This window comes from Haliotis cracherodii, unplaced genomic scaffold (assembly GCF_022045235.1).
Source record: "Haliotis cracherodii isolate W230 unplaced genomic scaffold, xgHalCrac1.p SCAF_6, whole genome shotgun sequence".
Taxonomy (NCBI): Eukaryota; Metazoa; Mollusca; class Gastropoda; order Lepetellida; family Haliotidae; genus Haliotis; species Haliotis cracherodii.
In genome coordinates this window covers 42585005-42599179 of record NW_027266319.1, presented here as the reverse complement: position 1 = coordinate 42599179, position 14175 = coordinate 42585005, and the positions used below count along the sequence as shown (strand labels likewise).

Below are 14175 nucleotides of genomic sequence, written 5' to 3'. Positions count from 1 at the left end.
TAATTATTGAATGAAATATTGAATATATATTGCAAACTCTAGTACAGGTAAACAGTGAACATTTTTTTTATTACCAGATATTATATTGATAGGATTAAATTGCGTACCTCAGTTCGGATTTGTTGACTGGTACTTCCGGTGTTACGTGATCGCGGTGATCAGCTGATAATGTTTTCTGAGATGGGGGGAAAATATCGTGTGATTGGAAAACTTGAGTTTATTAAAAATGTTGGTTAATTTTGGGAGCCATGCTTTACCACGCGCTGTAACCGAAGTCGCAATAACGAGGGAACACCATACGTAACAACTTTTAATATGTATGAAAAGTTATACGAAAATACACCATTTGAAGGGGGCGTGGCCTAAATGCAAATGTCCGATTGGGATTTTAAATTTTCCGGGTCCCTGGCTACGATACGTAACCTCAGACAAAAAGCGAAAGCGTGACGACAGCCAGTCGACCGATGCAGCTCAGTCGAATAGATTTGCCAAACCCTCAAAGTCTGGACGATCATTTTGTAAGTCATTGCTTACGACTTTCACTTGGTTGACATACAATGAGGATTTGCAGATTTTATTGTTTTCAGTAGCTTATCGTATATTGAATTTTGATTGACCGCCATTTTGCTTTCTGTGACGTACGATATCATATTTTGTTATGGTCAATAATAAAGCACAGATGAAAAAAGTATTCAAATAACTATTGCTATCAAATATATTTTAGTATTTGTGATTATATTATCTGTCATGTTTTTAAAAAATCTTTAGTTTAAAAAAAAATCTTTTCCCGGAGGTCACGTGATAACCAAATATGGGATATAGTCTCGATCCAAATGTTACAACGCATACACTTGAGGAAATACAACTCATGAATATTAATTAGACCGTTCACTACGTAAACAGATCGTTATTACACGGACGTATATACAATATATACGTCTTTTGTTATTATAACAGCAATAAACGTATGTTTTCCATGTAATTCTAAAATGATATTATTTGTTATTAATTGTACAGTGAATTAAACAATTTAAAATTAAACAATTCATAATTCATCATATTATGGATACGTAACAACTTCTTATGTATGTGAAAAGTCGTCCTAAAATATGCTACTTGAAGGGGGCGTGGCCGAAATGCAAATATCCGATTGGGATTTTAAATCTTCCAGCGACCCCTGGTGTGTAGGTATGTAAATGTGTCAGGTGTGTAGAGAGGTGTGTAGGTGTATAAAAGTGTCAGGTGTGTAGGTGTCAAGGTGTGTAGAGAGGTGTGTAGGTATGTAAATGTTCTAAGCTCTTATACTTCATCTCAAACACTGCTTCTATAGACAATAAAACAATATAGCAATCACTGAACCAAGTAAACTTGAATTCCCCCTCGACAACAACAGAGTTAGTTCTATACATATTGATCTCTAGTTCCACATACGTGTATTACCTGAAATCAATGAAACATTTCTCCACTGTACAGTAACATTAAAAGCATGTTTGTGATGCACCAAATGTGCTTGAGTTTTTGGGTAGCAAGAATCACCGAGTCCACCAAGAACAATAAAAGCAAAAAGAGCAAGTTCACTGCTAATTGAGTTGAATGAATATCTTTAGGAAAAAATGGATGAAGTAAACAATTTTCAAGAAACAGGCCCTATTATCCATTGACTGAGTTATTTGTAGCTAAATGACTATAGTAAAGCCAAGGAGTCAAATCCTCATCATTGTGATCAAGCCTGCTCCTTGATGGAAGACTGTACTTAAAAAAGATATCAAAGAATCTATAAGTAACAAAAGTATGCCACAAGATTTAAACGAGATTAATCAAGATGTAAAGTCACCTAAATACCCTTCTTCTACATTACGATGTTATTCCAGTAAAAGCTCTGAAAGGCAAGAGGTTACTTACGGCAGTTTGTGCTGTGATATGCGTGCACCCAATTATTTTGGCTCCCACCAGGGGCTTATCTGCCTCGGCTCTTCTCCGTAGTGCCATAAGACCTGGCATTTCTGAAACATTCAATATATGAAAACATTGTCAACACTCAAACCCCTTTGTTTCTGAAATATTCAAAATATGACAAAGTCAGCATGTAGTGAACCTTAAATCCACAGGAGACTGAATCAAGCAGTCATCAATGCATGCCCTCCTGAAGCAGGGCCCTCCTGACAAAAGTAGCTGGTATTCCACTCTACCAACTTGACCACCCTTCACTGAGGTAGCCTGGGGTAAACTACTGCTACATGAATGTACAGCACCCAAAGATATATTTAGATCCGATGTCATTGTTAAACATTAATTCCACAAGCCATCTAGATCCAAATATTCTTGTCTTCTGTGAAGCCATCAGCTAATGATGTAGCTCAAGGCCAAGGGCATCATAAAAGGTCAACACTAACATGTTTTTCAATCTTGTACTGACTTTGAGTGTGGGTAAGGGTTACAAGCTACTGTAGACAGGACAGGACTAGCCAGTAGGTTTAGGGAGCTGTCCAGGTATGGAATGGAGTGTCATGAGGGTGTCTACATGTGTGGAAAGTACAGGTGTGTAGGGAGCGTAGAAGGTGTGGGACTAGGGAGCACTGGCGTTGAAGAAAGAAGACAGCAATGGGTGACTGCTGTCAGGTATAAAATGGTGGTGGTTTTTCAGTATGGAAGTCATCATCAATATATTTTTTATGTCAATCCATCGCTGCCATGAAATGATACAGCCAAGAAATGGACACAATAGACAAACTGTCAAAACAACACAATCAAACATACCCGAACTAACAAACAAATTTATTGGAAGAATCTTTCTATCAAGTTAGAAATTCCTTCTTTGAGAATATTACTCAATGTGTGAAGGTCACGCCATCTATGCATCAAATAACGCCTAAACATGACAGCACTGCCCTTCAACTCACCTTGCTCAGCAATCTCAATCTCTCGCCTCCCAAATGCATTGTGTTCCACATTTCTCACACAAAAGTCACCAAAACCTTTGGAATTTTTCTGAAATAAAAAGAAATTTGACATTAAAACGTTAACGAAAAAAACACTATGTTTATTCTGCCAACATCAAAGGTACATACTCTGTGTCTCTAACGCCATAACGTGCTAGCAGATCTGTATCTCCTCAGGCAGTACAGTCGGAGGACGACTTTGTATCATGCAATTTATCACCTTTCCAGGGGCAATGTCAGTTAGCATATCCTTATATTTTCCAACACATTCACCAAGGTATATGCTCAATCAATACAAGAAAACAAGACTTGAGGTCTCAGGTTGTTAGTGGATGTGTAGATGCATGATAACACTCCACAATGACCACAAGGCTATAACAAGCCACAAAGTCATCTTTCAACTCCGCATCAGTATTTCCAGCAGCAGGGATCAAACTTAGGAGACACAAAACTAAGTGATGGAAAACAGTCTGTTTGACGGTGGTCTGTAAATAATTGAGTCTGGACCAGACAATCCAGTGATTGACATCATGAACATTGATTTACACAAATTGGATATGATGACATGCACCAACCAAGTCAGCGAACCTGACCACCCAATCACGTTAGTTGCCTCTTTCGACAAGCATAGTTGCCTCTTACAGCAAGCATGGGTTGCTGAAGACCTATCTTCAAGGGTCTTGAAAATAGCGATTAATGAGATGATTTGAAGCCAAAACACCACCATGATTGAAGATATTCAATGACAAATTATAGATCATCTGCCAGAGGCATTGAATTTTTTTTAATTCAAATCAAATTGAACAAGAGTTTGCCACTAACGTGGCTATATCCCCCGCCCTTGTTGAAGAATTCATGACATAATTAAATCTAAACAAACCCTAACCTTTTTTAACCGAGGTGGAACTTGTCATGGAAATTGTAAAAAAAAGATGAGTTTGGAACCTAAGTCCATCTTGTTGCTATGGAAACGTAAAAAATAAATATTTCTAAAATCTAAATAGCAAAAGGCACCAGTTCAGCATGTACCTGACAGACCTGCAAAGTTTGATGAAAAAATATTGAACGGTTTATGAACTATGCTCCGGAAACGAACCCTACCCTCACAGAACCTAAGTCCATCTTGTTGCCATGGAAACGTAAAAAATAAAAATTTCTAAAATTTCTCAATAGCAAAAGGCACCAGTTCAGCTTGTACCTGACAGACCTGCAAGTTTGATGAAAAAATATTGAACGGTTTATAAGTTATGCTCCGGAAATGAAACATGATGGACGGATGTAGGGACGGACGGAGCCCGTTTCTACATATTCTTTAATATTTTCTATAATTAAGGACTTTTATGCATATATGTATTGTTGAAGGCCCCAGACGACTGCATCGTACATGAAATATTGTGCTGTCCCGGATAGCTCTAACATGGTACAAGTGGTAATAGCAGAAGAAAAGGATTTAGTTATGAAGTTTCCTGATCATGATCTGACTATTTCACACATGTGATTGTGATGCTCATTTCAAAAGATTTATTTCAAAGCTACCAAAAGATTTCTTAATGCAAACTTTTTATGGGTGGTTTGGGTACAGACTTCCAAGCATGTAATTAAGTCAATTTGCAATGTTTTGATATGATAGAGAAATGTTCATAGTGATACACTGATAAGTTCTATTGAGAATATCATTCCTTTTCGACACAAATTGAAGTTATGAGTATTTCCATGTAACTGCAAGTGTAGGTTTGCCTGAAGCAGGGCCTCCTGGTGTAGGTGTACATAAACCCTGCATCTGAATGAGGGAGCACAGAACTGACATGATGGCAGGGGGATGTATCCAAAACGCAGCATCTGTCTCCTAATAAGGAATATTTCATGGCAGGGAATGAACAGTATGTTGACAGAAGTGTCAGGGAAATGGGTTTTCCACTACTCAGTAACCTGTGGCAGCTGTGTTATGACACCTGGTAAACATTGTGTCACAGCTGTGTCATGGCAGTCAGTAAATATTGTGTCACAGCTGTGTTATGACACCCGATAAATATTGTGTCACAGCTGTGTGGTGACACCCGGTAAATATTGTGTCACAGCTGTATCATGGCAGTCGGTAATATTGTGTCACAGCTGTATCATGACACCCGGTAATATTGTGTCTGAGCACCCGTTACATATTGTGTCACAGCTGTATCATGGCAGCCGGTAAATATTGTGTCACAGCTGTATTATAGCTCCCGGTAATATTGTGTCACAGCTTTGTCACAGCACCCGGTATATATGGTGTCACAGCTGTACCATGGCACCCGGTAATATTGTGTCACAGCTGTATCCTGGCAGCCGGTGATATTGTGTCTGAGCATCCGGTAAATATTGTGTCACAGCTGTATCATGGCAGCCGGTAAATATTGTGTCACAGCTGTATCATAGCAACCGGTAATATTGTGTCAGAGCACCTGGTAAATATTGTGTCATAGCCGTATCATGGCAGCCAGTAAATATTTTGTCACAGCTGTGCCATGGCAGCCGAAGCACTGGGGGATACCATCCATGGACAAGCCAGTCATGTATGATGGCACAGAATCAACCAGGCCATACATTTTCCCATTTCATCTCCATTTCAGTCACCTCTTATGACAGCTTTAGATATTGGCACTAGTCCTGTAGTCCTTACCAAACTGCCCAATAGTAAAGGTATCCTAAGGACTAGTAGAAATTGGCCCATTTTAAGGGTTTTGCTATATGTTATCATTATAAGCACCAGTGGACAAAAACTGTTAGTTTCTAACCCTGTATGACATGATGGTTCTTTAAATCTGTTCTTCCTCAGAATGTTAATGGAGAGATGCTACCAGGAGCCTTGTATTACAGCATTTTTAACATGGCCAGATGGTATTCAGTGTTGAGCAAATATATCACATATTTGTCAAGTATACCAAGGTAGGTAGGTTGACAAATGTTCCCTGCTGTATCAGAGGTACTTTCATTACCAATTACTTCCATGTGCCCGAAATCAATGTTAATTGGAATATTACCTTCACCTTCTGGGTGCTAAGCATTAATCAAAACTACCGGTACTCATATGTACTGAATTGGTTTTTCAAATTCATTTATCCATTCATCTTGTAAATTCAGCTACAGCCATCTTCCTGAGGCAAGAGTGTCCACTAGCCTTTTTATCAAAGTCTTGTTTCCACCCTTGCCACATCAAGCCCACTTTCCTGTGCTAAATATGATAGGACTATCCCACATATCTATAGTCCAATAAGAAAATGTTTCACAAAATCAACATCAATGACTGGTACACCTTCATATGAAAGTGATTTACCACTGCCTGCCTTTGTTGACACAAATATGTCTTTTTCATTTTTTAAACCCCCAAACAATTGCCTATGTTTTTGTTATGTGATCAACTAGGTCGTCGCCTATGGTAGTCGCCATCTTTGTGAAGCTACCGGTATACAAGATAAGAACAGTGATCTGATTGGATATCACGTTTTCATTACAAGAGGCACAACTCATGATTCATGCAAGGAGGCGCCAGGGTCGAGCCAAGAAAAGTGGCCTTGATGTGGCAAGGGTAGAAACTAGGCTTTGATATAAGCTAGCAGATATGCTTGCCTCGGGAAGATGAGCTACAGCTTTCATTGATGGCATGTCTGGGTTCAGAGATGTTGGTGATTCGGTCCACTCAAACTGATCATATTTATAACTGAATTGGACATACTCTTACAAGCATTGTGGAAATTTGAAAATTAAATGCCATGAAAACAACTGACCTACTTCTAACGATTTGCTAGATTCCTCTCTGAGTGACACTGGACATGATCTCTACAGATGGAAATCCCTATCAATCCAAACATATTAAGGCTAGTATCTACAGTATCAAACAAGAGTCCACAATGACGAAGGCATGTAACACTTAGAAACCAAACTGATTATGTGTTCCAAATGTTCATTTTGTAAGTTCCAAACTGGGCACGGTACTTTCAACATTATTTCACAAGGGTCAGATATTTGGCAATTCCATGTTGTGGGAAGGCAAAATATTACATTTAAAAATGATAGTTTCATGACCCCAAATTGAGACATGAGTATAACCAATGGGTTTACTTACCTGAGGTTTCTCTCTTGGACTGATATCTTCTTCATCAGATGAGCTGCCTGTGTAGGATGCTGAAAAACAAATAAGAGCCATAAAAATTTACATCCCAGAAAAGCAAACCTGCTAATTTACTTCACATTCACTGACATTTCCATTAGATTGGATTTTGTTGGGTTCTTTATCAAGATGTGATTAAATCCTCAAATCCTTGACATTTTGTTAGATGTATTTAATTCTGTCTGCTTTAAGCAGATCAAAGTGTCTTGAAATAAGGGACCCCTGTACATTGGCAAGAAAAACAACACGTAGCTTTGGTTTGTCAGAGAGGCCTGTCAAAAATAGCATAGTTCACTATAAACATAGAAAGATCTTCTTTTTTTCACCATCACTATTCATACAATAGAAGGCCATGACTCAAAATGTCTGGTCTCAAGTGTACATTCAAGCTGCTGATATATCCCTAATATGGACAAATTGAGTCTAATTACTGTATAAGAAACTTTAAACATAATTCCAACACAGGTTTAGGTCCTGTAGGAACTGCATAACCTAGGGGTCTCTGTGTAATTAATTCTAGTGGGCAGGAGATGCCTCAAGCAGTTAGTCTACATGCTCTGCAGGACGGAACTGTCAGGCATGACAAATACTCTGACTTAGGAGACAGAGAGGTGGAAAGATGAGGACAGGTTTATTTGTGTGTGACAGGCAGCGTCATTGGTTTCACCTTGGCAGAAGGGAGGTAGCCTATGCCAGCCGGCAGAGGACACAATTCACGGTCATTACATGTGTCGGGCTTCCTGCTATGTACAGAGGAAATTGGCTGCCATATGATTTCTTGTAGAGACGCCATCATTTTCCAAGCTTGTCTTGTCTTTGAAGCAAATGTCAGTATATTTATAACTATCAAGCTATTATCCCCAATATTCTCTAGCCATATATCTTTACATAGAAAGAGGGACAATGTCCTCAAACTAAGGCCAAGCTATATTCAAAGTATGCATCATGAACAAAAACGAGGTTACATATCAGATCTTGTGTGGATATGTACTGATATGATTTGAAAAAGGCTCTTGTTGGGAAACATAAGTATACTATCATTCAATGCATATGCTGAAAAAGTAAATAGGTCACTGATGTCTACTGTCTTACAACACAACTGAAAGGAACAGGTTACAGAATAATAACAATAACCAACTCTGTGTGACCTGACATGGAGAGGTGTATGCACCTCTTCCTCTACAGCAGGTAGCTGAGACACAGAGCCAACCTGCCACCAGACAAGGATGAATAAACGCAGGGCAATGTGTGAGTGGCTCACAAGACAAACACAATGGCATCAAGAAGCATTAGAAGCATTGTGAAGAATGATTGAAACTTCTTGCAGTGTTTGATGAAAACAGACATTCAAAAACATTTTTTTTTTTTTTAAGAAACACAGATTCTGAATTACAGGTTAGCTTAGACCACTCAATGTACAATGTGTGTATTGTGTGGGGCACTGGTACCACACCCTGGATACTTACAAACACTATGGTCTCTCATTATGATGGTAGTTGCTGCTAGTGTACTCCTGTGTTAAAGTGTGTGACTGCCGTGAAAGCTGGACGACTGTCAGGTAAGAGTGGAATACCTGTGTTGTCCAGTGACTGTCAGATAATAGAGTGGACAATCTCTCTCTCCTCAACTGATGTCAACCTAGACAGGGGTACAGGTCCAGTGCCTACCACAGGATAGTAATTGTCATGGGTGATGTATGAAAATATGAACGTCATTTCTTAGCTGACAGGTGTAATGTATGCATATCCTGCGTAGACTTCCGACTGCCTTCAGGCACACACCTATAAAGGATTGGGAAGCTCCAAGCCACTGAGGTCAGCATTAATAAGTGTCTATTGTGATGTCCTGATTTGTTTTGGTGATGACAAGCGATGTCTACACACAAGAGTATGGACTGTTTTAGCAGGTAAAAGTATGGTGCAGCACACAGCCCAAGGCACCACTTCTCAAACACGGCCAACATCTCAATCTTAGCCCGAGGGGACATCTGGTAATCAGTGACGTAACATTGCACTTATGTCGAACTTGATGTGTAGATTTAGTTACCCTTGGGATAACATTGTCCGATAAAGGTCATGGGCCTTATTATAAGTTCACACAGCCTATTGAAGTAAGTCATTTACCAATTCACTTTCAAAGTAAATATACATGATTCCTTCTTTCTCCTGGCAGGTGTGTTGACCTGCACCGTGGATCAACTTGATGGTGATGTAACACGGTCAGCAACCTCTGGCCACTATTTGCTACTGACCCCAATAACAATCTGTAGCCGTTTTATATGCACCAGCTACAGTGTGGAGCATCTAGATTTGTCACATGTCACCAATTTACATACAAACACAGTGATTACTGTACGTCAGTCCATATTACTTCATCACATTATATAGGTTTTACTGATCTCCAGTGTTGGTACACTTGAGTTTCTGTCCAGAGCCAGTGTACAACGGTCTCCTCTCTGTCAAACACAACAGATAAATTATGGCCAGTGGCGCAGACAGGATGACACAATATTGATAATCAGTTAGCTGGCACAAAGGTCACTCCCTGAGGTCAATGTCTTTCACAGAATACATCACAATGTTTGTGTCTCACTCTGGCAATATTCCAGCCATACGACAGCAGCCTGTAAATAATTGAGTCTGGACCAGACAAATCAGTGATTGATATTATGAGCAACAATCTCTGCTATCTTTTTAAAAATGTCACATTGTCAACTAATTCACGGAACCTGACCAACCAGTTATGTTGCCTCTTACGTCCAGCACAGATGACTAGGGACCTAAAATAGACAAAAATATTTATGGGTAACAACTTCTTTCTTATACTGAAATTGCGATGTTTTTAAATACATTTGATACAGAATCAGTTTCACTTGACAACGATACAAGAAACTATACCAAAACATCGCAACTGTAGTGTAACAAAGAAGTTGTTATCCAAAACACATTTTTATCTACTTTGTCATCCGTCAACTTCTAAGAAATGCCTGTCATACAATACTGGGGATCCATTGTAGTGTTTGTGTTTACGGCGTCCAATATACAAAAATACACACTGAAAAAAAACAGGACGCAAAAAAACCCAATATACACGTGTCCCCTCACGCGTTTTTCATTCTGAAAAAATGTTCACTTCACTCATAACTTATTGTTGTTTTGTTTCGTGTTTCTCTTGCTCCCCAAACCCATGCGATAATGTGTATCCAATATTCGCTGGGTTCTGGCGCTAGCCAGATTTCGGTCTGAATGTGGGAAACGGAGAGGTATCTGATGACGTTTCTCTTCCATGTTGTGTCCGTAATGGCATCGCTGATTGGTTTACAAAACGGAAATAGAAACAGAAGCCAATCGCAGACCTTGTTAACAGTATTTTGTCAATGTCAAGGACTAAGGTCCAAATGGCATCGCCGAAACCTTGTCAAAAGAAAAATAGGTTTCTAGAAAGTTCGCTTAAAGAGCCAATTAATACACAGTAGGCCAGTAGACCGGCCAAGCCGTGGTCACATCAAAATAGAGGGTAGATCTATATAATTTTATGAACTTACCTGTCATATCATTCATTTATCAAATCTATCACATTTCACAATGTCTGAAATACGTATTCCATTTCAATTTATCATATTTTATTGATAGATTAAAAATTAATCACTATTTCCCTCGATGTTATTGAAAGTAAAATTCTCTGACACACACTTCGACAACGGGTCCAGATTGAAAATGTCCAAGAGCAAAATAAAGACGTTTCTTGCAAATCTTTAAATATAGTATACAAAATAATAAATAAAATCAACCAAAATGTATCTATAAGTTGTCAAACTTACAGCTAAGTTATTATTTCCATGTTTTCATGTGATCGCGTGTAATGTTAGTCAAATGTCATCTCGGCTTTCGGCGCCTCGATTTCTCGGCTAGGATACGATGTTTCCAATATGCCTGAAAAACCTTCGTCACAGCTCCTAACCTAGCACGATACATCCATGAAGTTCCATGTGTTTAATATAGATCGTGAGTTTCCTGCTTGAAACTTTCAGAATAACAAAAACCTTTCACCAAAATCTTAAATTCATTACACAGGTAGCATTGCTGTAATTTGATTGACAGCAATAGGTCATGTGCTCTAGTTTGACCAATCACCACCCTCGTAGCAGATATTGGCAAGAAAGCATGTTACAGCTACGAAAAGACTCTGGGCGAGGTTTGTGTAGATGAAAAAATAAGCTTTCTAATTCGAAGCTCTGAAAACGGACGTATTTCTTCATGTTACTGAGCGGACAGCCACTGTTATCGGGAAATTGGTGATGACAGATTCTACTGACAATTATTTTTAAAATTCTTTTCTGATCACGTAAACAATGAAAATAAAAAAGAAATAGGTAAGTGGATTTTATGATTTTCATATTACACAATACCCTTCTCAACTCTAAAAATAAATAAATAATTTTCCCTATGCTGATTTCCTAGCTAGAGCTGGCTAGACTTGCTTTTGTATATGTTTCTAGATTGGTGTTGTTTTCATAAAATAAATATATTCCACAGTCATGGTGCAGTACTATGTTTTACAAGCAAATATTTTCCTTGATAAATGTTGGCTACATCTATCACATGAGAGTCCCCAGGAACTCAGTGTCACAGGTGTCACAGCTGTTGAAAGAGTCAAGTGGCTAATCTATACAGATTCTGAGATGTTTTGTGTACACACATAAAAACTGACACTTAAAGATTTTAACCATACACTTATTTATGCTCAGAATGGCCTCAAGTTCACCATTTCAGGTCCACATTTAACAAAATTTCCTGTGGGGGGCATGCCCCTAAACGCCCCCTAGATAGTACCCATTATTTTGGAGAACAACGCAAACACTGCATTGTATCCCTTGGCTCAAACTTTAGACAATTATACAAATACAAGTACACTTATTTATTTCCCAGCAGTTTACCAAAAGACAGCTATTTATCACTGAACAAACCTATTACAAATGTTTGATGAACATGAGTGAGTGTGTATGGTTTCACGTCGCTTTTAGCAATATTCCAGTAATATCACGGCGGGGGACACCAGAAATGGGCTGTACACATTGTACCCATGTCAGGAATCGAACCTCGGTCTTCGGCGTGACAAGCAAACGCTTTAACCACTAGGCTACCCGACTGCCCCTTGATGAATATGGAGACAATATCACTGGTACAGCTGAAACTATATTACTGAAACTAGTGTCTGCAATACAGTTCCTTTCATCATGAAGCTCTTTTCATTCACACACACACAAGCTCTCTGTTCACATAACTAGACTGATACAACATTACAGCTGTGTACTAAGCATGGGTTCTAAAGGGGAAAGCATTTGAGAGGCTTCCCTGGCCTATCAGTACCTGCGGGCTACAAATTGATGAGCAAAATCATACATCATTGCATTCACAGTAGTCAACAGACTTGCAGTTCTGGTGAATCTCACCCCGCCATTATATCAGATTAGCCAGAGTACAGCTTGGACCACAGAGAGAGAAGGCCTCCCTGTGTGTGCACCATCTGAAGATGACAGGGTATAGCTGTGATCACAGAGAGAGAAGGCCTCCCTGTGTCTGCACCGTCAGTAGATGCCAGAGTATAGCTGGGACCACAGAATGAGAAGGCCTCCCTGTGTGTGCACCGTCTGAAGATGACAGGGTATAGCTGTGATCACAGAGAGAGAAGGCCTCCCTGTGTCTGCACCATCAGTAGATGCCAGAGTATAGCTGGGACCACAGAATGAGAAGGCCTCCCTGTGTGTGCACCGTCTGAAGATGACAGGGTATAGCTGGGATCACACAGAGAGAAGGCCTCCCTGTGTTGACCAGTCAGTACCATTGCCAGAGTATAGCTGGGACCACACAGAGAGAAGGCCTCCCTGTGTTGACCAGTCAGTACATGCCAGATTATAGCTGGGACCACAGAGAGAGAAGGCCTCCCTGTGTTGACCAGTCAGTACCATTGCCAGAGTATAGCTGGGATCACAGAGAAAGAAGGCCTCCCTGTGTTGACCAGTCAGTACATGCCAAAGTATAGCTGGGATCACACAGAGAGAAGGCCTCCCTGTGTTTACCAGTCAGTACATGCCATTTAGTATAGCTAGGATCACAGAATGAGAAGGCCTCCCTGTGTTGACCAGTCAGTACATGCCAGAGTATAGCTGGGATCACAGAGAGAGAAGGCCTCCCTGTGTTGACCGGTCAGTACCATTGCCAGAGCATAGCTGGGATCACAGAGAGAGAAGGCCTCCCTGTGTTGACCAGTCAGTACATGCCAGAGTATAGCTGGGATCACAGAGAGAGAAGGCCTCCCTGTGTTGACCAGTCAGTAGATGCCAGAGTATAGCTGGGACCACAGAGAGAGAAGGCCTCCCTGTGTTGACCAGTCAGTACATGCCAGAGTATAGCTGGGACCACAGAGAGAGAAGGCCTCCCTGTGTTGACCAGTCAGTAGATGCCAGAGTATAGCTGGGATCACAGAAAGAGAAGGCTTCCCTGTGTTGACCAGTCAGTACCATTGCCAGAGTATAGATGGGACCACAGAGAGAGAAGGCCTCCCTGTGTTGACCAGTCAGTACCATTGCCAGAGTATAGATGGGACCACAGAAAGAAAAGGCCTCCCTGTGTTGACCAGTCAGTACCATTGCCAGAGTATAGATGGGACCACAGAGAGAGAAGGCCTCCCTGTGTTGACCAGTCAGTACCATTGCCGGAGTATAGCTGGGATCACACAGAGAGAAGGCCTCCCTGTGTTGACCAGTCAGTACATGCCAGAGTATAGCTGGGACCACAGAGAGAGAAGGCCTCCCTGTGTTGACCAGTCAGTAGATGCCAGAGTATAGCTGGGATCACACAGAGAGAAGGCCTCCCTGTGTTGACCAGTCAGTACATGCCAGAGTATAGCTGGGATCACAGAGAGAGAAGGCCTCCCTTTGTTGATCAGTCAGTACATGCCAGGACCCTTATGAGGTGAGGTGATATGGGGTTTAACGTCTTGTTCAAGATTATTGCACTCATATTGTGATGTTGCATGCACATGTGCGTGCATGCGTGTGTGCCTGTTTGTACTAGTCTGTACTAATGCTGA

General features: G+C 40.4%; 1 protein-coding gene across 4 annotated transcripts in view; it reads right to left on the bottom strand.

Moving 5' to 3' along the window:
* LOC139446108 (putative adenosylhomocysteinase 3) overlaps positions 1-14175 on the bottom strand; it is a 165640-nt gene that overhangs the window by 49524 nt on the left and 101941 nt on the right. For all 4 annotated transcript variants that reach the window (XM_071227387.1, XM_071227388.1, XM_071227389.1 and 1 more), the window contains 3 exons: positions 7039-7097; positions 2901-2988; positions 1903-2003 (listed from right to left, as the gene is read on the bottom strand). In XM_071227387.1, the coding sequence (XP_071083488.1) occupies positions 1903-2003; positions 2901-2988; positions 7039-7097 (248 nt within the window). The remainder of the gene's footprint in view (positions 1-1902; positions 2004-2900; positions 2989-7038; positions 7098-14175) is intronic.